The sequence below is a fragment of the Parasteatoda tepidariorum genome, chromosome 7 (genome assembly GCF_982258835.1).
Source record: "Parasteatoda tepidariorum strain Cologne lab strain chromosome 7, Ptep-v5.0, whole genome shotgun sequence".
Taxonomy (NCBI): domain Eukaryota; kingdom Metazoa; phylum Arthropoda; class Arachnida; order Araneae; family Theridiidae; genus Parasteatoda; species Parasteatoda tepidariorum.
In genome coordinates this window covers 45032493-45059681 of record NC_141761.1, presented here as the reverse complement: position 1 = coordinate 45059681, position 27189 = coordinate 45032493, and the positions used below count along the sequence as shown (strand labels likewise).

The window sequence follows — 27189 nt, the reverse complement described above, 5'->3', positions numbered from 1 at the left end:
CTGAATCAATTGCATAAGTCATAATAAAGTTGAACATTGACAAAATTTGGAGTATTACTAAAAATAAAAACGTTCATGTTTAGTAAGGAGGAAAAAAGTTAATGAAAAAATGAAATTTGTTTGTAAATTAACTTAATATGTAATTTAGTTGCAAAATTCATTTGTATATATATTGTGTAATGATATTTAACATGCTAGCGGAAAATAGCCTCCGAAAAGGGTTTTCGTTTGTAATAATACGGGTAGTCCTCTTACGATCAAATTTTTGGAAGCAAAGTACAAATCTAATAGGTTTTATTAAAATAACTTAGTTAAAAAATATATTATTTTGAGTTTTATTAAAATAATTTATACTTTTAGTTTAATTTAGTAATGACCAATTTATATTTTTTACTAAATGAAATGTGACTTTTTTTGGAATGATGTAAATATAAAATTATGATATCTATGAGTGAAAGGGATTGGGAAGCATCAATTTCTGATTATACAAGAGAATAAACAATCTCGACCAAAAGAAAATCTATAAAGAAATAGTTATTTGAAATATGTGTAGAAACTATGTACAGAAAGGACTTCTAAAAGGTTAGGAAGCATTAATTTGTGATACATTAATTGTTGGCTTTGTAACTTTACATAAATGTTTAACTATTCTTTAATTATCCTTATATTCACTTTACAGGTCACTCCTACCTCCAAAGTAGTTGGAGATTTAGCACAATTTATGGTACAAAATAAGCTCTCTGCTCAAGAAATAGAAGAAAGGGCTGAAGATCTCAGCTTCCCAAGTTCTGTCATTGAATTTATGCAAGGTTATATTGGAACACCACATGGTGGATTTAAAGAGCCTCTCAGATCCAAAGTAAGATAACTTCTTTATTAAAGTCTCATTCTTAAACAAATAGTGTTCTTAGTTCTTAAATTAAATTTTAAGTGTAATTTATTAAAAATGCTAATTAAAAATCTAAATGTTTATAATTATTTTACGGACATTAATTTTATTTCTACCAAATCTTATTGTGTGAGTTAAACTTAAACTTTGTTTTACATCTAATTACAAAACCAAGTATTTCATAGGAAATTACAGTGGAATCTAAAGAGAATAAAAAAAATTAAGGAGAATTAAAAAATAAATAAAGGTTCTGCCCCCCCTCCCCTAAAAAAAAATAAAAGAAGACAAGGTTCACAAGGTGTTGTTTATTTTCTCTAACTTTTTATTAGTGTTGGTGTGGTGGTCGGAATGTGCTAATGAGTAAGATTCTGAACCTAGTAGCTAATTAAAAAGCCTATACACAATAATCACTTTAAGTGCGGTTTTCACACACATGTTTTGCATCATAATATATCAGCTCTGCTTTCATGGGTTCTTAAGAGCACACCTAACTGCAGGAGAAACTTTTCATAGCAAATTCTGTTTCACCTCTATTGTTATTTTCAAATTTAATGTTTAGTTTCAAATGCTGAAAAAATGTTTTCAAAACATCAAAATGCAAACAAATTATTGCAAGATTACTTCACCTAAGTGTAATCTTGTATTAATTAGTTAACATTTTAATATTTTGAAAACATTATTTCAGCATTAAACATATTATTATATTTAAGGGTTTTTACCTGAGTATAGCCTCTTAATATAGCTTGGGTATAGCCGGGTTACCCGAGGGTAACCTCTTAAGCTGTTGCAAGTTGATAATCATAGATCAAAATCATAGACGTAACGTCGAGGAGGGGAACACCTGCTGACTCAAACATTTTTCAAAACTTCAATTTTTAAATTTATTACTCTTGTTAAAAACATTAAAATATCTATTTTAAATTTAATAAAAATTCAATTACTTTAGCTAGCTTATTAATAATTTAACGAAATAATTCTATATTTAGCACTTTTATGTAAGTGGATCTTAAAAACCATTTAATAGTTTTTTTAAAAAATAATTTTGATTGTTACTTAATGATTTAAGAGTTAGTTTATAATTATGATTGCTTGTTATTTAGTTTAATTTATGCTCATTATAATTTTCTAAATTACAACTATTTATTTTTGTAACTGTCAAACGTTTTATTATTGTTTTAACTTATTTTTGTCTTATGACATTAAACAACTTCCAACTTGTTTGCAACTCTAAATTTATATTCTTCTTTTTACCAAGTATAAGTTTGTAGGTATAATTTGATAGAATACTTATGTTTAATATTCTTATAATTTTTGACCAATAAGTTCCATTTCATATGAAATATCCTTTTTACTCTGATGAATTACAAATATAGCATAAAATTTTTTAGAATGTTTCTATAGAATATGTTCTGAATTATTTTATTGGATTATCAAATAATTTTTGAGAACCTAACATGGGACTTGGGAGAACAGATTGCACTGTAATGCATAAAAATATAAAAAATGGCACTTTATTCCACTTCTCAAACTGCTATTTTTTATTTAATTAATTCTCATATTCATTGTTAAATTGCAGGACTAAATCTGTAAGCACTTTTTTACGTTTTTGGGCTCTGTGAGTAAATTCATCATGTCACTAATTACAAGTTTAGACAAATTTAATTGTACTATTCTATTAAAAATACATTTGTGGTTATTAGATTTTACACCATTTTTCAATTACTATTCCTATAAGAGTAATTTCCTAATATTTATTTGAAAGTGAATATTAAAAAAAATCTAGGAATAAAAAGTTTTAAAAATACACTTAGAAGCAGAGAAAAGTCGAATTTTTATATTATCATCCCATAAAATAAGATTGTGCATCAATCTTACACTTGACAGAAAGTGATTAAATAAGAAATTTAATTTTGCCATTGCTTTTTTTATATTTATTATTTTTTTTCTTTTAAGAAAATGAAAAATTAAAATTCAGACTCTCCGTAGATTTGCAGTATGCCTGGAATACAGAAACCATCCTGTTTTACGAAAGTTTTCAATTTTTGCTAATATAGTAGTTATTAACATCTCTGATAAATACAGAAAATTACTCTTAAATTTAAAGACATATATGAAGTTTTCTCTGTGTATTTCTTTTAGAGCTTTAATATATTTATTCAAAAAGATAAATTTAAAAAAATTCAAGAAAAAAAAAGAAGAAAAAAACTGTGTGCTCTCTCAAAAATTTCTTTCATGTTTATGATCAAAATTATGGATATCTTTGCAATCTAAATGTAGTTTTTACAAGCATTGATCTAAGCTATTACTATCTCTTCTTCTTTTTCCTGGAATGCTATCGTGTGCCTTAGGAGCTGCTAAAAAATTAGTCATGTGTACTGTTTCTTGTTAAATTTATGATTTTAGCTTTACATTCTTCAACTTACACATGTCAATGGTATTGAAAATCAATCATTAGAATGTGGTGTATTAAAAGTACATTTTTTTATTTTCTTAGATATTTTTAATGTGTGTGTCTCTTTGCTATACACTGCTTATTTAAAACTATTTTTATCCTTTGCTTAGAGGGTCATTCCACAGTATCAGTTAATTATTTTGGAATAATCTACTAGCTGAATTAGTTAAGTTATTCATTAAAATTTATTGAAGCAGTCTTACATGTTTTCAATGTGAAAAAAGCTAAAAACATTTCAAACTTGTCTACAAAATATTCCACATATAATACAAATGCTGTCTAAAGGCATCTTAACTGGATTGTTAAACACAAAATAATAATTAAATTATACAATTCAGCTCCTTGTAAGTCCATTGTACAAATCAGATTTTATAATATCTACTTTGCGTGATAATCAGCACCTTTTTTTTAAATTTGAAATTCATAATACGATTTTTTAACTGAGTTATTTAGCAAATTTTAAGTTTTTAAATTATTTCTGAAGCATTACTATACATTTTGTATTTTAGATCTTGAAAGGTATGACTAGAATTGAAGGAAGGCCTGGAGAAATTTTGCCTCCATTGGAGTTTGATAAATTGAAAGCTGAACTGGAAGATAAGCATGGCATGGCTGTAAGTGAATTAGATGTGATGAGTTCTGCCATGTATCCAAAAGTTTGTGATGACTACATCGCTTTTAGAAATACCTATGGGCCTGTTGATTGTCTGAGCACACGTATCTTTTTAGTTGGACCAAAAGTAGCTGAAGAATTTGAAGTGAGTGAACTTTAATTTTCTTTAAAAAATGTAAATATTCTACAAATATGTTCAAGTTGTGTTTTCAACAACAAAAATTTTGATTTTGAGGTTAAAATTCTTTTTAGTTTTGATGTAAAATTTTTGTTGTATTTTATGACATTTTTCTGAATTTTAAAATAAAAACAGAAGTTGAATTTATTTAATCAAGGTCTAACTATTATTTCCAGAAATTCTTACAAAATTCAAAGATATTAGATATAAATTAATTGATGTTATTTCTAGAAACACTTTTTATTCCAGAACTAAAATTTTGCGAATAAGAAAATAAAATTTAAATACCACATTTATGTTTATTTTATGTTAATATATGTTATTTCCCTTATTACGATTTCAATTACTTTCCTTTTGCAGGTTAATATTGAGAAAGGTAAAACATTGCATATTAAAACTCTCGCTGTCTCTGAGAAAAAAAATAGTGCTGGTGAAAAAGAAGTTTTCTTTGAACTAAATGGTCAGCTGAGATCTGTCCTTATTAGAGATAAATCAGTTAAAGATGTAAGTAATCCATTTTTAAATGTGACGTTTTTCAAGCTTAATTTTTTCAACTGAAAGTAATTTAGTTTTCATCAATATTTTTTAGAATTCAAATTTAACCACCAAAGCTACAAGAGTTGTTCTGAAGTTCTTGTATTTTTGCTTTACTCTATTTTTGGGATATAGAGTTATAAATGCTTTGTTAAACTGTTAAAATAAATCAATTATTTTATTTATTTCATTTTATTGGTTATTACTTTTCTAAATTATGGTTATGAAAAAATAGGCTTTGTTGCCGAATTCTTTTTATACAATTCTAACATTTAAAGAATCTTGTTGCTCAGTCAGAAAGAAAAAAAAGTTGATTAAGTTAATTTTTTTTCTTCCTAAAATGATTTTTTTGTTTTTAAAACAGGATTGTTTTAGGGGTAAAAGACTGATAAATATTAATAAAAATATTTTAGAAAATAGTTGAAATGATGTTATTCCATTCAATAAATCTCACATTGATGAATTTATACTTTTATTAAGACTATACTTTAAACTGTTTTTTAAGGCCAAGAAAAATATATGCCTTTTTAATACTCTATAAATAAAAAATCTTACTACTGCTCCCTATTTTAATAAGAGTATTTGTTTACTTTTAGAAAGTATAGAGTTCATTTAAAGTTTCCATCTTGGTTTCAACTATTAAATCAGAAATCAATCTTGAACTAAAAATTGAAAATATGTTTTTTTACAGACATTTGATGTGGAAAAATTTGGTCCATTGTGGTCATTAACTCCATAGTAATGTTATTTTTCACAGAAGTTGCTGGTAAAGGGCAGTACACAATGCCCATTAAAAGTAGCCAGTAAAATACAGTTGTAATGAAATTTGCCTCATCATTCAATTATTTGCTTCACAAGCTGACATTTTTCTGCAATAGCTAGCAAATTCATAAGACTTGTCATGTCATTTTTTATGGGAATTACAAGTAAAAATTACTATTACGCCATGTTGGGAAGACAATAGAATAGCAAAAATTTAATTAATGTCTCGCCACATACCTGTAAAATTTTCTGGATAGTACAAGTTTTTTTCTGCGATTTTCAACATGTACTATTTTTTAGTAAAACATTTCGAAACCATAGAGAAACTTATGAAAAGACCTGTATCTAGAGTTAAGTGAAATGTTTCTCCTATGATCGTTAGAATCATGTAACAGCTTTGATCTTTTTTAAATTACCTTTTGGTAAATAATTTAATTTGTTTTAACAGGAAATACATATTCGACCTAAAGCTGAAAAGGGAAAGAAGGGTTCTGTTGGTGCGCCAATGCCTGGCACTGTTATTGATGTTAAAATTGAAGAAGGTAAAAGAGTTGAGAAAGGAGATGCCATGATTATTTTAAGTGCCATGAAAATGGAAATGGTTGTTCAAGCTCCAATATCTGGTATGGTTAAAAAAGTTCATGCAGCTAACGAGATGAAAGTGGAAGGAAACGACCTTTTGGTGGAGATAGAATAGTGACTAATAGAATAGAGGCAAATTTCAGATATCTCCAATGGCTTGGTATAGCTGTGGTCTAAGGTGGGTCACATATCGTTTGCCAAATATTTTGCCAAACAAATCACTTTTTGTTTTCTTTACAGTGTTTTTATATCTTCGCATTTTTTTCACTAATCTTCTTTTTTTTTTTAATTCCTAAATTTGTTTTATATATATATTTACAAAATAAGTCAAGAATCTGGATGATAAATCCAAGAATCAGTTAAGGAACAGAATGCATTTTGGTAAAGTTTGATGAATTAATGCATTTTGTTTTTAATTTCAATCATCTAATATATTGCAACGATAATTCAAACTTCTTTATTTCCTTGATGCGTGAATTAAGTCCTATTGTGAACGTATTACATTTTATGTTTTTATCGAAAAAATATCTTTATTTCTCAGTTTTTTTTAATATATATATCAGGGTTTAAGCTGAGTCTAAAAATTCATTAGCAAAAAAGCAAAAATCTGAAAAAAAGTTTTAGCAAAATGCTAAAATGCCATTAGGCTTATAAAATTACTTTATATCAAACAAGTACTGTAAGTTATCTGACAAAGAATAGCTTAATGTACAAGAATATCAAAAAGAATACCTATAACAAAAAAAAACACATTTATTATTTATCAAAACATTTTGGTTTATAATTAACAATCTTCCTTTCTTTCATGTTTGCCCATTTTACAAATGCTTCTTGAAAGTTAAATGCACTTTCAGGGCCCTCAATATTAATCATTAACAAATTGTTTACATGGTTGATTAGCAGCAACCTGTTTCGAATATTAGTTTTAATCAAATTAAGGCAGCTAAAGCCCCTTTCACAGTCAACAGTGTGCATTGGTATTGTTGCACAATACTCTATAACAGAAGTTATTAGTGGGTACTGTTCAGACACATCATTGGTATATAAAAATAAAAGTAATTCATTAAATGACATGTTTTTACATCGTTGCATTAAGATGTGTTTAAATAATCCCCATTTTTTTTAACGGAATTTAGTAAAATCCTTTAGCAAAAATGCGAAAATGCTTTGTTGAATTTTAGCATTTTTGATGGGTCTTTTCGCATTTTGCGAAAAAAGCTACCGTAGCGGAAACCCTGATATATATGTATATTTGCCACAGTTGCAGTGCAAGTTTAATTTTATCATTCTAATTATAATATTAAAACAATGTTTATTTGCGCTAAATATAATTAATCTGTTTTGTGTATAATGCTTTTAAAGTTGCATTTAGTACTAATGCATTTCTTTAAACTTATTGATTTAATTTCAATACTAGATTTATTTTTGTTTCTTGTTCTTTTTTACACCACAGAAAAGTTTAGCATTTGAATATTACATTAAAATTATGAACATCTTATTTGAAATGTGCTGTTTTAGTGCCTAATAACAAATGCTTCCAGATAATTCCGTCTTGTTGCATTACTTCCAAAACAAATGAATTTATAATTTGACTTCAATGTTCAAAATTATTTTCTTGTACATGTTACTATTCCAATATAATAGTGTTAAAGTGTATGTGAAAAAGCTCATAGATATTCATTTAAATATTTAATTGAATTGAAGTGATAGCAAATGTTATTTTTATAAAAAAGTGTTATACATGAATTCGTTTTTGAACTTAGTATATACATGATGTAATATGTTATTTTATTCTTTTGAATCATTATTGGTTCAAAAGAATATCATTATTGAATCTATATATCATTATTGAATTGTATATATAGAAAGTATTAAGGATATTATTTTAGAACAAATTGTTTGAAAGTTATTATATAGTTTCTAATAAATATTTTGTTAGCATTGTGTATGTTTTTAATTTTGACATTCTTTTAATGAATTTTTGTGTTTTATTTAATAGTTCTGGTTTATTTCTTACTCTAAAAATGTTGCAAATCTATTTTTAAAATAAAATGGAATTTTTTTTTCTATTAAGGCTTAGTAAAATATATTGCATTGTTGGTGTTTACTTTTTTTGTTCATTAAAATTGATGAAATCAACTTATTGCTAACTTTACTGTTAAATTGTCATTGAAAACAACTAATTTAGGATTAAATTAGTGATCTGATTATTCAGTTCTATTAGTTTATAACCATAAAAAATCATAAATTATTTATTTTGAAAAAGATAATTTGAAGAGAATGTAGAAATATTTAAATGTGGCTAAATTACATGAAACTTGACTTATTCACACATAGCGTAAAATTTCGCTCATATTTTTTTCGCCGATAGCCGATTTTTAACCTGTTTTTACATATGAAATCAAGGCTGATTGTGCTCCGGAAAAAATCCGGATTTCCGGAATTTTCGCTTACAGTGATCCGGAAGTTTCCGGAGATCGAGGGTCCAGACATTTAAAAAAATCATTGATCACAGAAGTTTCCGGAAATCAAATTTTCAAAGGTGGAACTTAAAAACACAATTTATTTTATTTGTTTGTAAGGGAGAACCAGAGAGATACTTTAAAAGCTTATATTCATGATTAATATTCATTTTTTATCAGTAAATAGTTGTTATTATCATAAACTCAAGAAAGAAAGACATATTTGTAAATTTTAATAACTTCTCCAGGTCATCATAGGTATGTGTAAATGGTATAGGTATGTGTAAAATTTTTAATATATTTTAAGTAAACTAAGAAATATTGAGAAAAAGGAAAAAAAACCTTGTTTAAATTTTTTTCAATTTTTTTTTTTTTTTTTTTTTTTTTTAACCCAAGAAATTTTCTGGAATTTTGACTTGGTCTCATAATCACTTCTGTGAAATAATATGTTTCATTCAAAGTCATCTGAAAATTTATTCGTAATTTAGCAAAGAGATTTGAGTAAATAATTATATTCAATGAATGTTTGTTTTTAAAGAAGAATGTTTCTGATAGAATGAGGTTATTACATTTGCTTCTTTTTAATTTTATTTTTAATAGGTTCATTGAATGATTGATACAATTTCAATATTGTACGTACATATGTATTGATTTGAAATTTATCAATTCATCAGTTTTTTTATGTTTGTTAATTTCTTCAATATATATTTTATAATTTTGAAGCAATTACTATTTAAAGGATAAAAGTTTTATGAAAGGTATCATTATATCGTTACCTTGAATAAAATTGTAATATCAATGATGATTATGTGAAATCTTGTTTCGATATTCCATGTCACTACAAAAAGGATAGAGTTGCCATATATGTGCTAACATTTTTAAACATCTTAGAATTTCTCAATATGTTATACAATATGTCTTAACTTTAAAATATTGAAATTACCTGGCCATGCGTGTTTCCCAGGTCTATTTTACCTATATAATTATATTTAATTATATTTTTTCATTTTTCAAAATTTTACTCTTCACGCTACTACGTAGATTATTTTTTTCTATAATATAATATACTCTATTTTTTTAGTAATTTTATTTACGTTTTCCTTTTAATTAAATGCTCACTTTTAAATTACTATCAAGTTCTTGAAAGAAAGCTTAGAATTGTTAATTAAACTTAATAAGAAATTAAAAAGCATTATTCTGCTTAAAATCACTCTATGCAAAACAGCTGACTATTTACTTAGCATGCTATCTTTTCAAAAAATGATAACTTATTGATTTCTTTTTTGTTACTTGTTTATTCATGCAATAAAAAGTAAATGCATATATGTGCAACTCAAAAATTCAACCGGCTGCGTTCTTTTTTTAGTGGGCGAGAATACTGGAATTACTTTTTTATTTTGACATTCAAACTTATTCTCTCCCACTAAATTTAAAAAAGTTGCCCTTTTAAAAAAGATAATGATAAAAAAAATTAGCTTAAATAAGTTTTTAATATTATTTCTTAATTTTAGTACAATTTATGAAATATTGTTAAATCAGAAAAATGATCTATGTGCCTTATTTTGTTAAATAACTAATACTAAAAATAGAAAATTGTAAAAAGACTCCAAAGCCCTACTGTTTTTAGAATCATCACCTCAAAAAATTGTTCTTTTTCTAACTGGATTTTTTTAATACTAAAATGGGGTATATAAAGACATTTTTGGACTACAACAAGAGCTGTTTTTGTATGTTCAGCAAATAGTCTTAGCATATTTTTTATCTTTTCAGAAATTATTAATAGAAATGTTTCTTATATTTTGCCTTAAAGAGACAGGAATATAATTATTTCATTTATGCTCAATTGGACGGCGTTAATGGTTTGATTTATCCCAGAATTGAAATCTGTTTGCACAAAACATTATATTGGTTGAAGCAATTAAACTATTATTTATTTAAATTGATTCCTTTATTTTGTTGACAGTGGCAGAAAGGGTGAGGAAAAGCTGGAAAAAAGCCTTGTTTGCCATCATGTGTACTATTTATGCATTAAATTATTTAAACTTTAGTAATGGTAAGGAAAAAAGAAAATAAATAAAGGGTGCAAAAAAAAAATCAACTGTATCGAAATATCTTTGAATTATACCCTAATATATATGCATGTTATGTCTATAAATAAAACATACATTTTTAGAAAAGTTTGAGTGAAAAGGAGACGTTAATTTGTTCTTAATAATTATCCTTGTAACTATTTAACTAAGATTTCTGGGGAAGGGGTCATTCTATTGTCTCATTCAACTCTTAAAATTTCAATTATAGACTAAATTGTTTGGCATCCTTAAAAAATTGTTTTTAAGATTAGAAGTAAAAAAAAAATTATTGCATTCATTTTTTAGATAGTTATGACCAATCTTACATTATTTTTTCTCAATCTGATACTTATAACCATTATCGTACGTATAACTTATTTCAATATCATGTTCGGTATTTTAATTTAATATACTGTCTTATTGGTGCTCAAAAATGTACGACACGAAGTCATTCATATTTGACAAGCCTTCAGAATGAATGCTTATTTTTAAGCACTCGAAACATAAACTTTTATTTCCATCTTAGTTGCAAATGTTTCATGCGCTCAAAAATAGGGACCCGTTTTCAAGTTTCGCCAGATGTTAATGAGAAAAAGTAAAAAAAAAATGAAAACGTGGTAGCCGAGATTAAAACAAAATGAATACGTTGGCAGTGCAACCCCTGCTACATCAGACAAAACAGACGTGCTTTAAAATATCGACTAAAGGAACATGGTAGATAAACCCGCTATCAAAAATGTGACAAATCTTCTATTGCAGCACATTCTTGGAATCTTTGGCATAAATTCAATTTCAATAATGTTAATATTCTTATCACCCCAGTCACATTAGCTCATTTTGATGCCCGGAAATCTTGTTTCACAGATTCCCTTGTAACGACATGAGTTCCTCACACACTCTAGATAGTACGTGGAAATACATTTTGCCCTGATTTGCCTCTCTCGGCCATTGTGGTTTATTTAGGTTTGTTTTTTACCTATATTTTTTATTTCGTACTACCGTTTTTTCTTTTTTTTTCCTCACTTTTATTTTTCCTTTCTCTTTCACATTTTATGTTTCAAATCACTTTTCTTCATTACATTTTGAAAATGGGCGTATATTTTTGAGCGCTCTAAATATTTACAATTTTATTGACATCTTCATATTTTGTTGAAGCCAATGCAGTTTTTAGCAGCAAGTATATTGTTTTATATTTAGGTCCCAATCATTATTTTAATTGAAATCTTATGCACATAAAAACAAACACCTGTATTTTAACATAGATTTTGCGGTCCTTAATATAATAAGGAAACGGTGATATCAATATTGTAATTATGCATTTATTTTCAACTATAAAATATTAAAATTTTAAAACTTTAAGTTTTTGTTGCCACATATTTGGTGTTATTGAAATTGATCATTGAATCATGTGCTGAAAATAAAAATAACATTTATCTTCGTAGTTTTGCTGACACCATTTGAGTTTTTTTAGGACCGTAAATGCTATTTTTAAAAGGAATCTATCGTATCAGATGTATGTATATATTGATGGTGAGAATCGTAAAGTAAGTTCGTAAAAAAAGAACGTTGAGTGATAATTTATAAATTTTACAATTTTACGAAACTCCGTTCAGAATGTATAGATACAACAGGATGCTATAAGCAAATTATCTTAATCCAAAGAAAACCATGTAACTCATCTATTTGGCAGAATAAAGCAATTTTTTAAATAATGAATCGTACAATATTCTTAAACATATATATATCAATGTTTTTAAAATGCCAGTTAACATTCACTAATTTTTTTAATTATAGAAAAAGAAATATCATGAATTTTATAAAACTTCATGATGGTGCATCATAGTTATAACCTCCTCCAGAAACTCTTAAATTTTTTTCCGGAACCTTTTTTTAAAAATTTTTTATCTCGAAAACTTTTTGCCCAGAAGACCCGATTAAAGGTGTAAGAATGATGTTCCCTACATCTCTGTAGAATTTTGGAAATTTGGTTTTAAGTAGAAAATCTTCATATTTAAAAACGATGTAGAAAAGCACAAAAATGTCACATAAAAAGTTCTTGTGTTCAAGCTCTAAAATCCTCGAAAATTATTCTATAATTTATTAATCTATTCAAACTCTATTTTCAAAGGAGATAAAAACGAAAACAATCTTTGCGTTTTGGTCAAAAATCAGCGCAAAAACGATGACTTTTGCCAAGAAACTTCGAGATAACTAATCTTTTAGGAATATTTAAATTCCTCTATGTTTGAATTAGTAAATATGTATTCTTATTGCTTGCAATTGATTATTAATTTTAAAAGTAAAATAAACAAGTTTTAAAGAAATGTGCGTTTTGTTTCAATTCTAGCGCTGAGGAAAACTCTTAACGCTGAGACGCGCGCACCGCAATGAAGGTGTAAAAAAATAAGCTTTTCCGAGCTGGCTGATAACTATGAATGAAGAAGATTAACTTTTTCCCCCCTTATTTTAATTGTGTAAACTTGGTTACTAAGCAACGGAAATTTTTTTTTTTTCATTTTAAATTTTAGCGATTTGGATTCCTAAAACTACGTATTTGAGTTATTTAAAATATACCTTCAGGTTGATTTTGATTATTCAAACGTACTTACTACCGGGTAGAAATTTTAATAAAAAGTAAATTTAACTTATTAAATTTTTCCATTTGTGTTTCTACTTTGGTTTTTCGGTTTGAATTTTTATTCTGAATTTATGTGGTTTTTAATTTCCTTTTTGAAGGTTGCATTTAATAATTCAAACCAAGAATAATTAAAAGAATAAATAAATCAAAACAACGCTATTTTACGTGAATTACTTAACCTTATAGAATACTAAAGTGTACAAATACTTAAACGATTCCGCTAATCGAAGTAAAATGTGAGTTTTCTTCGTACTTGAAATTATCATGTTTCATCTTGAGCGATTTAGAAAGGTTTAATAAGGATTTTACTGACCCTTATGCCCCCCCCCAATTTATTGGTGCATTTGGAAGAAAAAAAATTCTGGTGAAAATTTATCTAAAGGTTCAATTATATTTTTTAAGATCAAAGTTTCATAATATTTTAATGTATTATTTAAGTTATTGCGCTTCTCTCGTTATAATTTCACATTTAATCTATGATTTATTTATTGGTATTTATTTCAAAAATTTTATAATTCGAAATATATTTCAAACTTTTGTATGTAACAGTGGACAAAATCATTATAAATTAACTTTGTTAAATTAAAAAAAAATGTTTGAAGTAGACATTTTGTTAGTACTTGAAATATACACACACACAAAAAAATCGGGAGATTCAGCAGCTGCAAAACAATTGCTTCAAAAGTTATAAGAAATTTAACCAAAAAAGGCATATTTTTGACAAAATTTCCTGCTCGCCAAACTCTGGAACTACTTGCTTTACCAGTTCATTTCAGATCGCTTTCACTCGCTTGATTATTGTTCAATACCTCAGTTCTTATACTTTATTTTAATAACAGTTGATAACATGCTCCTGCTCACGTCACTCGCTGCCAGAATTCGACTAAAATAAACAACTCACACCTAGGCGTTCATTAATTAAGAGTAATATTAATTTTATTACAGATTAATAAGTTATGGCTCAGACAGTGGGAAGCGAATCGCTTCGAGAATTGAGACGGATTCTTTATTGTTTGTAACTTAATTAAATTATTAACCGTTAACCTTGCATAATTTTATCTGGCATGACACATAGGTTTATACATGTTTTGAATTCGGAAGTTAAAGGGTTTATGTGTTTGTGTATCCCTTTTCTCTCTGAACTAAATTCTAAGGAGTCGTCTAAGGAGGGGCCTGTTCACCCCTCCTTAGACGACCTGGTAACTCCGAACTCCTCCGGAACCACCATATCGACATCGTGCTTAATGCTGACGCCTGATCAACATAGACGAGCAGAGGACAGAACTCCCATCCAACAGCCTCGACCTCCAAGCAGCTGTATTACAAGACCACGCCACTGGTCCCGGTCGATCAAGGAAAGATTCGTTGACTTTAAGAGCTGTAGAATGCCATAATTTTTTCCCCTAATACTGCCATCTAGTAGATAAACTAGAAATCATTCTTTTATTTCTTAAGTATTATTGAAATTATTTTGTATTATTGAAATAAAATAATTGCACTAAATTACATAAAATGTCGCTGTCTGAAAACATTTTCTAAGAGTAATAAAAAATTTGAATAAAGCTTTACACTAAATTTTAAAGAAATTCGATAAATAAATGTTGATGTAATTTGTATAATTGATATTTTATAATTTATTTAACTTCGACAAATAAAATTTGATGTAATATAGTTGATATTATAGATTTTTTTAAACAAATCAAAGTAACGTACAGCATCGTTTGGCTGACTAAAGGTGTTTTATTTTCTGAATAATTAATATAATTTTTAAAATTAAGCAATTCTTTGTTTAATAAATTAAAAAGACTGTGTCTGACTGTTTTGGATGAGCTGCCAAAGAATCTCTATTCACAAGCGCAATCCGATTACTGCTCGGTGTGGGAGTTTTTGCCTGCTCCGTTTCCGACCTTGGCCTGTTCACCCCTCCTTAGACGACCTGGTAACTCCGAACTCCTCCGGATCCACCATATCGACTTCGTGCTTAATACGGACGCCTGATCAACATAGACGAGCAGAGGACAGAGCTCCCATCCTCAAGCCATCCAACAGCCTCGACCTCCAAGCAGCTGGATTACAAGACCACGCCACTGGTCCCGGTCAATCAAGGAAAGATTAGTTGACTTTAAGATCTGTAGTATGCCATAATTTTTTCCCCTAATACTGCCATCTAGTAGATAAACTAGAAATCATTCTTTTATTTCTTAAGTATTATTGAAATTATTATGTATTATTGAAATAAAATAATTGCACTAAATTACATGAAATGTCGCTGTATGAAAACATTTTCTAAGAGAAATAAAAAGTCTAAATAAAGCTTTACACTAAATATTAAAGAAATTCGATAAATAAATGTTGATGTAATTCATATAATTGATATTTTATAATTTATTTAACTTCGACAAATAAAATTTGATGTAATATAGTTGATATTATAGAATTTATTAAACAAATCAAAGTAACGTACAGAATCGTTTGGCTGACTAAAGGGGTTTTATTTTCTGAATAATTAATATAATTTTTAAAATTAAGCAATTCTTTGTTTAAAAAATTAAAAAGACGGTGTCTGACTGTATTGGATGGGCTGCCAAAGAATCTCTATTCACAAGCGCAATCCCATTACTGCTCGGTGTGGGAGTTTTTGCCTGCTCCGTTTCCGACCTGGGCCTGTTCACCCCTCCTTAGACGACCTGGTAACTCCGAACTCCTCCGGATCCACCATATCGACATCGTGCTTAATGCGGACGCCTGAACAACATAGACGAGCAGAGGACAGAACTCCCATCCTCAAGCCATCCAACAGCCTCGACCTCCAAGCAGCTGGATAACAAGACCACGCCACTGGTCCCGGTCGATCAAGGAAAGATTCGTTGACTTTAAGAGCTGTAGTATGCCTTAATTTTTTCCCCTAATACTGCCATCTAGTAGATAAACTAGAAATCATTCTTTTATTTCTTAAGTATTATTGAAATTATTATGTATTATTGAAATAAAATAATTGCACTAAATTACATGAAATGTCGCTGTATGAAAACATTTTCTAAGAGAAATAAAAAATCTAAATAAAGCTTTACACTAAATATTAAAGAAATTCGATAAATAAATGTTGATGTAATTTATATAATTGATATTTTATAATTTATTTAACTTCGACAAATAAAATTTGATGTAATATAGTTGATATTATAGAATTTATTAAACAAATCAAAGTAACGTACAGCATCGTTTGGCTGACTAAAGGGGTTTTATTTTCTGAATAATTAATATAATTTTTAAAATTAAGCAATTCTTTATTTAAAGAATTAAAAAGACTTTGTCTGACTGTATTGGATGGGCTGCCAAAGAATCTCTATTCACAAGCGCAGTCCCATTACTGCTCGGTGTGGGAGTTTTTGCCTGCTCCGTTTCCGACCTGGGCCTGTTCACCCCTCCTTAGACGACCTGGTAACTCCGAACTCCTCCGGATGCACCATATCGACATCGTGCTTAATGCGGACGCCTGATCAACATAGACGAGCAGAGGACAGAACACCCATCCTCAAGCCATCCAACAGCCTCGACCTCCAAGCAACTGGATTACAAGACCACGCCACTGGTCCCGGTCAATCAAGGAAAGATTAGTTGACTTTAAGATCTGTAGTATGCCATAATTTTTTCCCCTAATACTGCCATCTAGTAGATAAACTAGAAATCATTCTTTTATTTCTTAAGTATTATTGAAATTATTTTGTATTATTGAAATAAAATAATTGCACTAAATTACATAAAATGTCGCTGTCTGAAAACATTTTCTATGAGTAATAAAAAATTTGAATAAAGCTTTACACTAAATTTTAAAGAAATTCGATAAATAAATGTTGATGTAATTTGTATAATTGATATTTTATAATTTATTTAACTTCGACAAATAAAATTTGATGCAATATAGTTGATATTATAGATTTTATTAAACAAATCAAAGTAACGTACAGCATCGTTTGGCTGACTAAAGGTGTTTTATTTTCTGAATAATTAATATAATTTTTAAAATTAAGCAATTCTTTGTTTAATAAATTAAAAAGACTGTGTCTGACTGTTTTGGATGAGCTGCCAAAGAATCTCTATTCACAAGCGCAATCCGATTACTGCTCGGTGTGGGAATTTTTGCCTGCTCCGTTTCCGACCTGGGCCTGTTCACCCCTCCTTAGACGACCTGGTAACTCCGAACTCCTCCGGATCCACCATATCGACATCGTGCTTAATGCGGACGCCTGATCAACATAGACGAGCAGAGGACAGAACTCCCATCCTCAAGCCATCCAACAGCCTCGACCTGCAAGCAACTGGATTACAAGACCACGCCACTGGTCCCGGTCAATCAAGGAAAGATTAGTTGACTTTAAGATCTGTAGTATGCCATAATTTTTTCCCCTAATACTGCCATCTAGTAGATAAACTAGAAATCATTCTTTTATTTCTTAAGTATTATTGAAATTATTTTGTATTATTGAAATAAAATAATTGCACTAAATTACATAAAATGTCGCTGTCTGAAAACATTTTCTAAGAGTAATAAAAAATTTGAATAAAGCTTTACACTAAATTTTAAAGAAATTCGATAAATAAATGTTGATGTAATTTGTATAATTGATATTTTATAATTTATTTAACTTCGACAAATAAAATTTGATGTAATATAGTTGATATTATAGATTTTATTAAACAAATCAAAGTAACGTACAGCATCGTTTGGCTGACTAAAGGGGTTTTATTTTCTGAATAATTAATATAATTTTTAAAATTAAGCAATTCTTTGTTTAATAAATTAAAAAGACTGTGTCTGACTGTTTTGGATGAGCTGCCAAAGAATCTCTATTCACAAGCGCAATCCGATTACTGCTCGGTGTGGGAGTTTTTGTCTGCTCCGTTTCCGACCTGGCCCTGTTCGCGACTTTACACATTGTCGACTCCCGAGCACTTCTTTGGCACCGTATTTTGAAATTCGCCAATCTTACATTCGCCAAGTCTGGTTTCAAATTTTCTCGCGAAAATCTTCGAATATTAATTCGCGCATGTTTCACTTGCGACATACGATTTAAAAAATGCATGAGTGAACATGAGGTGTGAATAAATTTAGCTGCTTTAAAAATTTGTGTATTATCATTCTCTTTTTATTCGGACTTCCAGAAACACATATTTATTTCTTACTTTTTTATTTCCTCTTTAGGATAAAGTTTTGTTGTGGATGTAGGATATATGAGTAGGGTATAGCTTTTTAATTATTTTTATAAAATTACTGCAAATTATTTATGGTGTCTTTACCAAGTATGTGGACACAATATTCAATAATGCAGCAGGGTTTTGTACCTTATTGTTTAGTTTTTAGAACCTTTAATTTAAGTAACTACACAATTTATGAGTTTTAAGCATTTTCTTTTTATATACGCGTAATGATGAGGAGATTGTTGCTGTCAGCTTTATACACGAATTTATTCCTTTTTACTTTTCTGACATTGATATCTATGATTAAATTTGATGTAATAATTCTCATTTGCAGTGCCAACAATATTTGCGTCCAAACAATTGTACTTAGATTTGACACTTTTTTGTAAATGTTATGTCCCAAACGATAAATTCCTTCATACGTATTAGCCAACTCCACAGCTTTGGTAGCCAAGACTGAAAAATTTGTAGCAGTTAAAGTATATTTATGAGGTGAACACAATTTTGATTAAAGAAAACTTTTTATGATTTGTAAAATAAAAATATAATGTAAACAGTAAGCATCAACTTTGACATTCTCATATCATAACTGTATAACAATATAAGGACAATCTGTTTATTTATTTCTGATTCATTAAAGACAAGATATTGAGTCAAATAAGAGAATCTTAACAATTTTTAAATTTAATAATTTTCTTTAAATAAAGAAAGTAGTTTTAAAGCAATTGGGTTGAAAGGCTGAGGACTTGCACTTTTCTCAAAAAAATTAATCGATGTTATGATAATAAAACAAAACTCCTGCGATCAGTTATCTCAGCAAAAGTAAGATTTTTATTATCAAATAAGAAACAATTATTACCATTCTGCAAGGAACAAATAAAATAAAATAAGTCATACAGTTTTCAGACACACAGGCTGCATGACAATCCAAGAATAAATATTTGAACTTTTGAAGCAAATTGCATACAATAAAAGCTATTGTGTAAAAAAAATTAAAAAACAAGTTGTTGCAAATGAGACTATTATATGATTCCAGCAACTGAGAAATTCTTTTGGAATTTTAAAGACTAATGAAGACTATTAAATAATAACAGAAAAGTTTTCTGTGTCTCTTTTGTCTCATTTTTGAAGCAGAATATAAATTAAAATACACATCTCACTTTTTCTGATCCTGCTTTTCTCTGAATCGTTCTTATTAAAATAGATGAATCGTGTTAAATTACGTTACCTTAAGTTAGTAAATGTGTTTTCGCACTTAGGAGGAAAAAAAGGCCGAATTTTATATTCATTATAAATGTAATAATTTTCATAGTATTTTTTCCATATCTTATTTAGAAGCCCAAAAATTGAATAAAAAAATTATAAAATATATAGACCAATTGTTGAGTTATAGAATCTAATAAGCTGAAGTTGTTATAAAATTATGAATAAAAAGTTACAAGATGGATATGTTATGAAATTAATGAAGCATAGAATGAAAGGGTAAATATATATAGCAAAATATGTGATAAAATTAATTAGGAAACAATTAAAACGAAGATGAGTAATTTCAGATATATACAAATAATAGTGATAGAAGCAAGAAAAATGGAAAATATCGGAATTTTCCCTGACGAATTTAAGAAACATTAAAAAAAGTTAAGCAGCCACAACTTTAAGTTTCAATACATATGATTTGATGTTATAAAAAATAAATTAACTATACGAAAATAGTAGTGAATATGTCATAGATTTGTTTCTTTATGTCATGGCTTCACTAAAAATATTTTTTCTCCTTGTTTTCCTAATAGCACGCATTTTACAGAAAATATTTGAACAAATTTAATGAAAATATTTTCAAATTTTTTTAAAGACTCTCTTATGAAGAAAATACTGTCAATCAAAAGTTGTTCAGTATAAAATATATGCAATTTTTTTAAGATATTGTAAGCATTTTGAAGAATACATATTTTTTCCAAAATAGAAATAATTGATAAAACCTGGTAAAAATGAAGGAAATGAAAATAATTATTTTTCAAACTGAGTAAAATTTTTTTTAATACTTTTATCTTTAAAAATTTGTACACTTAATAATGTGATGATTTATATAGGGAATTATTTTTTTAAACTTTGTTTATTAATTAAGATATTCAAAAGAAATTGATTATTCTGAATAATTGACTATTTTATTACTCCAGATTTTTATTTAATTTACAAGAATAGTTTCTATTTGAAAATTTTTTTAATCGAAATATGTATGTAATTAACTGAAATAATTGTGTGTATGTAAATTTTTCTTCCTCTTTCTTTAAAGAAGGACGAAGTATTTTGTTCTCGTTATTTGAATTTTTCTAGTCTTAAACGAGGATAAAATTTTAACTTAATTGAACAAGCAACTTTTAAAAATATCCATGAGCGCGAAGATTCATTTATGACTTTTGCGAGTGCTGTATTGAGGCGAGCGTAGGGTTGCCTCTGAGTGAGGGCTACTAGATAAGGCGGTGAAACAGTTGATAAATAAAACCGCGGAGAGTGGAAGTGCCCGGGAGTCGACAATGTGTAAAGTCGCGCCCTGTTCACCCCTCCTTAGACGACCTGGTAACTCCGAACTCCTCCGGATCCACCATATCGACATCGTGCTTAATGCGGACGCCTGATCAACATAGACGAGCAGAGGACAGAACTCCCATCCTCAAGCCATCCAACAGCCTCGACCTCCAAGCAACTGGATTACAAGACCACGCCACTGGTCCCGGTCAATCAAGGAAAGATTTGTTGACTTTAAGATCTGTAGTATGCTATAATTTTTTCCCCTAATACTGCCATCTAGTAGATAAACTAGAAATCATTCTTTTATTTCTTAAGTATTATTGAAATTATTTTGTATTATTGAAATAAAATAATTGCACTAAATTACATAAAATGTCGCTGTCTGAAAACATTTTCTAAGAGTAATAAAAAATTTGAATAAAGCTTTACACTAAATTTTAAAGAAATTCGATAAATAAATGTTGATGTAATTTGTATAATTGATATTTTATAATTTATTTAACTTCGACAAATAAAATTTGATGTAATATAGTTGATATTATAGATTTTATTAAACAAATCAAAGTAACGTACAGCATCGTTTGGCTGACTAAAGGGGTTTTATTTTCTGAATAATTAATATAATTTTTAAAATTAAGCAATTCTTTGATTAATAAATTAAAAAGACTGTGTCTGACTGTTTTGGATGAGCTGCCAAAGAATCTCTATTCACAAGCGCAGTCCGATTACTACTCGGTGTGGGAGTTTTTGCCTGCTCCGTTTCCGACCTGGGCCTGTTCACCCCTCCTTAGACGACCTGGTAACTCCGAACTCCTCCGGATCCACCATATCGACATCGTGCTTAATACGGACGCCTGATCAACATAGACGAGCAGAGGACAGAGCTCCCATCCTCAAGCCATCCAACAGCCTCGACCTCCAAGCAGCTGGATTACAAGACCACGCCACTGGTCCCGGTCGATCAAGGAAAGATTCGTTGACTTTAAGAGCTGTAGTATGCCTTAATTTTTTCCCCTAATACTGCCATCTAGTAGATAAACTAGAAATCATTCTTTTATTTCTTAAGTATTATTGAAATTATTATGTATTATTGAAATAAAATAATTGCACTAAATTACATGAAATGTCGCTGTATGAAAACATTTTCTAAGAGAAATAAAAAATCTAAATAAAGCTTTACACTAAATATTAAAGAAATTCGATAAATAAATGTTGATGTAATTCATATAATTGATATTTTATAATTTATTTAACTTCGACAAATAAAATTTGATGTAATATAGATGATATTATAGAATTTATTAAACAAATCAAAGTAACGTACAGAATCGTTTGGCTGACTAAAGGGGTTTTATTTTCTGAATAATAAATATAATTTTTAAAATTAAGCAATTCTTTGTTTAAAAAATTAAAAAGACGGTGTCTGACTGTATTGGATGGGCTGCCAAAGAATCTCTATTCACAAGCGCAATCCCATTACTGCTCGGTGTGGGAGTTTTTGCCTGCTCCGTTTCCGACCTGGGCCTGTTCACCCCTCCTTAGACGACCTGGTAACTCCGAACTCCTCCGGATCCACCATATCGACATCGTGCTTAATGCGGACGCCTGAACAACATAGACGAGCAGAGGACAGAACTCCCATCCTCAAGCCATCCAACAGCCTCGACCTCCAAGCAGCTGGATAACAAGACCACGCCACTGGTCCCGGTCGATCAAGGAAAGATTCGTTGACTTTAAGAGCTGTAGTATGCCTTAATTTTTTCCCCTAATACTGCCATCTAGTAGATAAACTAGAAATCATTCTTTTATTTCTTAAGTATTATTGAAATTATTATGTATTATTGAAATAAAATAATTGCACTAAATTACATGAAATGTCGCTGTATGAAAACATTTTCTAAGAGAAATAAAAAATCTAAATAAAGCTTTACACTAAATATTAAAGAAATTCGATAAATAAATGTTGATGTAATTTATATAATTGATATTTTATAATTTATTTAACTTCGACAAATAAAATTTGATGTAATATAGTTGATATTATAGAATTTATTAAACAAATCAAAGTAACGTACAGAATCGTTTGGCTGACTAAAGGGGTTTTATTTTCTGAATAATTAATATAATTTTTAAAATTAAGCAATTCTTTGTTTAAAAAATTAAAAAGACGGTGTCTGACTGTATTGGATGGGCTGCCAAAGAATCTCTATTCACAAGCGCAATCCCATTACTGCTCGGTGTGGGAGTTTTTGCCTGCTCCGTTTCCGACCTGGGCCTGTTCACCCCTCCTTAGACGACCTGGTAACTCCGAACTCCTCCTGATCCACCATATCGACATCGTGCTTAATGCGGACGCCTGAACAACATAGACGAGCAGAGGACAGAACTCCCATCCTCAAGCCATCCAACAGCCTCGACCTCCAAGCAGCTGGATAACAAGACCACGCCACTGGTCCCGGTCGATCAAGGAAAGATTCGTTGACTTTAAGAGCTGTAGCATGCCTTAATTTTTCCCCCTAATACTGCCATCTAGTAGATAAACTAGAAATCATTCTTTTATTTCTTAAGTATTATTGAAATTATTATGTATTATTGAAATAAAATAATTGCACTAAATTACATGAAATGTCGCTGTATGAAAACATTTTCTAAGAGAAATAAAAAATCTAAATAAAGCTTTACACTAAATATTAAAGAAATTCGATAAATAAATGTTGATGTAATTCATATAATTGATATTTTATAATTTATTTAACTTCGACAAATAAAATTTGATGTAATATAGATGATATTATAGAATTTATTAAACAAATCAAAGTAACGTACAGAATCGTTTGGCTGACTAAAGGGGTTTTATTTTCTGAATAATAAATATAATTTTTAAAATTAAGCAATTCTTTGTTTAAAAAATTAAAAAGACGGTGTCTGACTGTATTGGATGGGCTGCCAAAGAATCTCTATTCACAAGCGCAATCCCATTACTGCTCGGTGTGGGAGTTTTTGCCTGCTCCGTTTCCGACCTGGGCCTGTTCACCCCTCCTTAGACGACCTGGTAACTCCGAACTCCTCCGGATCCACCATATCGACATCGTGCTTAATGCGGACGCCTGAACAACATAGACGAGCAGAGGACAGAACTCCCATCCTCAAGCCATCCAACAGCCTCGACCTCCAAGCAGCTGGATAACAAGACCACGCCACTGGTCCCGGTCGATCAAGGAAAGATTCGTTGACTTTAAGAGCTGTAGTATGCCTTAATTTTTTCCCCTAATACTGCCATCTAGTAGATAAACTAGAAATCATTCTTTTATTTCTTAAGTATTATTGAAATTATTATGTATTATTGAAATAAAATAATTGCACTAAATTACATGAAATGTCGCTGTATGAAAACATTTTCTAAGAGAAATAAAAAATCTAAATAAAGCTTTACACTAAATATTAAAGAAATTCGATAAATAAATGTTGATGTAATTTATATAATTGATATTTTATAATTTATTTAACTTCGACAAATAAAATTTGATGTAATATAGTTGATATTATAGAATTTATTAAACAAATCAAAGTAACGTACAGAATCGTTTGGCTGACTAAAGGGGTTTTATTTTCTGAATAATTAATATAATTTTTAAAATTAAGCAATTCTTTGTTTAAAAAATTAAAAAGACGGTGTCTGACTGTATTGGATGGGCTGCCAAAGAATCTCTATTCACAAGCGCAATCCCATTACTGCTCGGTGTGGGAGTTTTTGCCTGCTCCGTTTCCGACCTGGGCCTGTTCACCCCTCCTTAGACGACCTGGTAACTCCGAACTCCTCCTGATCCACCATATCGACATCGTGCTTAATGCGGACGCCTGAACAACATAGACGAGCAGAGGACAGAACTCCCATCCTCAAGCCATCCAACAGCCTCGACCTCCAAGCAGCTGGATAACAAGACCACGCCACTGGTCCCGGTCGATCAAGGAAAGATTCGTTGACTTTAAGAGCTGTAGCATGCCTTAATTTTTCCCCCTAATACTGCCATCTAGTAGATAAACTAGAAATCATTCTTTTATTTCTTAAGTATTATTGAAATTATTATGTATTATTGAAATAAAATAATTGCACTAAATTACATGAAATGTCGCTGTATGAAAACATTTTCTAAGAGAAATAAAAAATCTAAATAAAGCTTTACACTAAATATTAAAGAAATTCGATAAATAAATGTTGATGTAATTTATATAATTGATATTTTATAATTTATTTAACTTCGACAAATAAAATTTGATGTAATATAGTTGATATTATAGAATTTATTAAACAAATCAAAGTAACGTACAGCATCGTTTGGCTGACTAAAGGGGTTTTATTTTCTGAATAATTAATATAATTTTTAAAATTAAGCAATTCTTTGTTTAAAGAATTAAAAAAACTTTGTCTGACTGTATTGGATGGGCTGCCAAACAATCTCTATTCACAAGCGCAGTCCCATTACTGCTCGGTGTGGGAGTTTTTGCCTGCTCCGTTTCCGACCTGGGCCTGTTCACCCCTCCTTAGTCGACCTGGTAACTCCGAACTCCTCCGGATCCACCATATCGACATCGTGCTTAATGCGGACGCCTGATCAACATAGACGAGCAGAGGACAGAACTCCCATCCTCAAGCCATCCAACAGCCTCGACCTCCAAGCAACTGGATTACAAGACCACGCCACTGGTCCCGGTCAATCAAGGAAATATTAGTTGACTTTAAGATCTGTAGTATGCCATAATTTTTTCCCCTAATACTGCCATCTAGTAGATAAACTAGAAATCATTCTTTTATTTCTTAAGTATTATTGAAATTATTTTGTATTATTGAAATAAAATAATTGCACTAAATTACATAAAATGTCGCTGTCTGAAAACATTTTCTAAGAGTAATAAAAAATTTGAATAAAGCTTTACACTAAATTTTAAAGAAATTCGATAAATAAATGTTGATGTAATTTGTATAATTGATATTTTATAATTTATATAAGTTCGACAAATAAAATTTGATGTAATATAGTTGATATTATAGATTTTATTAAACAAATCAAAGTAACGTACAGCATCGTTTGGCTGACTAAAGGGGTTTTATTTTCTGAATAATTAATATAATTTTTAAAATTAAGCAATTCTTTGTTTAATAAATTAAAAAGACTGTGTCTGACTGTTTTGGATGAGCTGCCAAAGAATCTCTATTCACAAGCGCAATCCGATTACTGCTCGGTGTGGGAGTTTTTGCCTGCTCCGTTTCCGACCTGGGCCTGTTCACCCCTCCTTAGACGACCTGGTAACTCCGAACTCCTCCGGATCCACCATATCGACTTAGTGCTTAATACGGACGCCTGATCAACATAGACGAGCAGAGGACAGAGCTCCCATCCTCAAGCCATCCAACAGCCTCGACCTCCAAGCAACTGGATTACAAGACCACGCCACTGGTCCCGGTCAATCAAGGAAAGATTAGTTGACTTTAAGATTTGTAGTATGCCATAATTTTTTCCCCTAATACTGCCATCTAGTAGATAAACTAGAAATCATTCTTTTATTTCTTAAGTATTATTGAAATTATTATGTATTATTGAAATAAAATAATTGCACTAAATTACATGAAATGTCGCTGTCTGAAAACATTTTCTAAGAGTAATAAAAAATTTGAATAAAGCTTTACACTAAATTTTAAAGAAATTCGATAAATAAATGTTGATGTAATTTGTATAATTGATATTTTATAATTTATTTAACTTCGACAAATAAAATTTGATGTAATATAGTTGATATTATAGATTTTTTTAAACAAATCAAAGTAACGTACAGCATCGTTTGGCTGACTAAAGGTGTTTTATTTTCTGAATAATTAATATAATTTTTAAAATTAAGCAATTCTTTGTTTAATAAATTAAAAAGACTGTGTCTGACTGTTTTGGATGAGCTGCCAAAGAATCTCTATTCACAAGCGCAATCCGATTACTGCTCGGTGTGGGAGTTTTTGCCTGCTCCGTTTCCGACCTTGGCCTGTTCACCCCTCCTTAGACGACCTGGTAACTCCGAACTCCTCCGGATCCACCATATCGACTTCGTGCTTAATACGGACGCCTGATCAACATAGACGAGCAGAGGACAGAGCTCCCATCCTCAAGCCATCCAACAGCCTCGACCTCCAAGCAGCTGGATTACAAGACCACGCCACTGGTCCCGGTCAATCAAGGAAAGATTAGTTGACTTTAAGATCTGTAGTATGCCATAATTTTTTCCCCTAATACTGCC

General features: G+C 29.6%; 1 protein-coding gene, 12 non-coding genes and 2 pseudogenes across 16 annotated transcripts in view; 1 reads left to right on the top strand and 14 right to left on the bottom strand.

Annotated features, from left to right (window-relative positions):
- Window positions 1-7956, top strand: part of PCB (Pyruvate carboxylase) — a 42854-nt gene extending 34898 nt beyond the window's left edge. For all 4 annotated transcript variants that reach the window (XM_016058219.4, XM_016058220.5, XM_087167779.1 and 1 more), the window contains exons 18-21: window positions 680-859; window positions 3851-4099; window positions 4493-4636; window positions 5877-7956. In XM_016058219.4, coding sequence (XP_015913705.1) covers window positions 680-859; window positions 3851-4099; window positions 4493-4636; window positions 5877-6125 — 822 coding nt within the window. In that variant the 3' untranslated portion in view covers window positions 6126-7956. The remainder of the gene's footprint in view (window positions 1-679; window positions 860-3850; window positions 4100-4492; window positions 4637-5876) is intronic.
- A 6325-nt stretch (window positions 7957-14281) lies between these two features.
- Window positions 14282-14526, bottom strand: LOC147807108 (signal recognition particle RNA; annotated as a pseudogene).
- Window positions 14527-14979: 453 nt separating this feature from the next.
- LOC147807107 (signal recognition particle RNA) lies at window positions 14980-15277 on the bottom strand. The gene has a single exon (XR_015435792.1).
- Window positions 15278-15730: 453 nt separating this feature from the next.
- On the bottom strand, window positions 15731-16028 carry LOC147807106 (signal recognition particle RNA). Its single transcript, XR_015435834.1, has one exon.
- A 453-nt stretch (window positions 16029-16481) lies between these two features.
- Window positions 16482-16779, bottom strand: LOC147807105 (signal recognition particle RNA). The gene has a single exon (XR_015435841.1).
- A 453-nt stretch (window positions 16780-17232) lies between these two features.
- Window positions 17233-17530, bottom strand: LOC147807104 (signal recognition particle RNA). The gene has a single exon (XR_015435798.1).
- A 3267-nt stretch (window positions 17531-20797) lies between these two features.
- Window positions 20798-21114, bottom strand: LOC147807103 (signal recognition particle RNA; annotated as a pseudogene).
- A 453-nt stretch (window positions 21115-21567) lies between these two features.
- Window positions 21568-21865, bottom strand: LOC147807102 (signal recognition particle RNA). Its single transcript, XR_015435853.1, has one exon.
- Window positions 21866-22318: 453 nt separating this feature from the next.
- Window positions 22319-22616, bottom strand: LOC147807101 (signal recognition particle RNA). Its single transcript, XR_015435833.1, has one exon.
- Window positions 22617-23069: 453 nt separating this feature from the next.
- LOC147807100 (signal recognition particle RNA) lies at window positions 23070-23367 on the bottom strand. The gene has a single exon (XR_015435851.1).
- Window positions 23368-23820: 453 nt separating this feature from the next.
- On the bottom strand, window positions 23821-24118 carry LOC147807099 (signal recognition particle RNA). Its single transcript, XR_015435832.1, has one exon.
- Window positions 24119-24571: 453 nt separating this feature from the next.
- LOC147807098 (signal recognition particle RNA) lies at window positions 24572-24869 on the bottom strand. The gene has a single exon (XR_015435850.1).
- Window positions 24870-25322: 453 nt separating this feature from the next.
- Window positions 25323-25620, bottom strand: LOC147807097 (signal recognition particle RNA). Its single transcript, XR_015435817.1, has one exon.
- A 453-nt stretch (window positions 25621-26073) lies between these two features.
- On the bottom strand, window positions 26074-26371 carry LOC147807096 (signal recognition particle RNA). The gene has a single exon (XR_015435801.1).
- Window positions 26372-26824: 453 nt separating this feature from the next.
- LOC147807095 (signal recognition particle RNA) lies at window positions 26825-27122 on the bottom strand. Its single transcript, XR_015435854.1, has one exon.
- Between the last annotated feature and the right edge of the window lie 67 nt (window positions 27123-27189).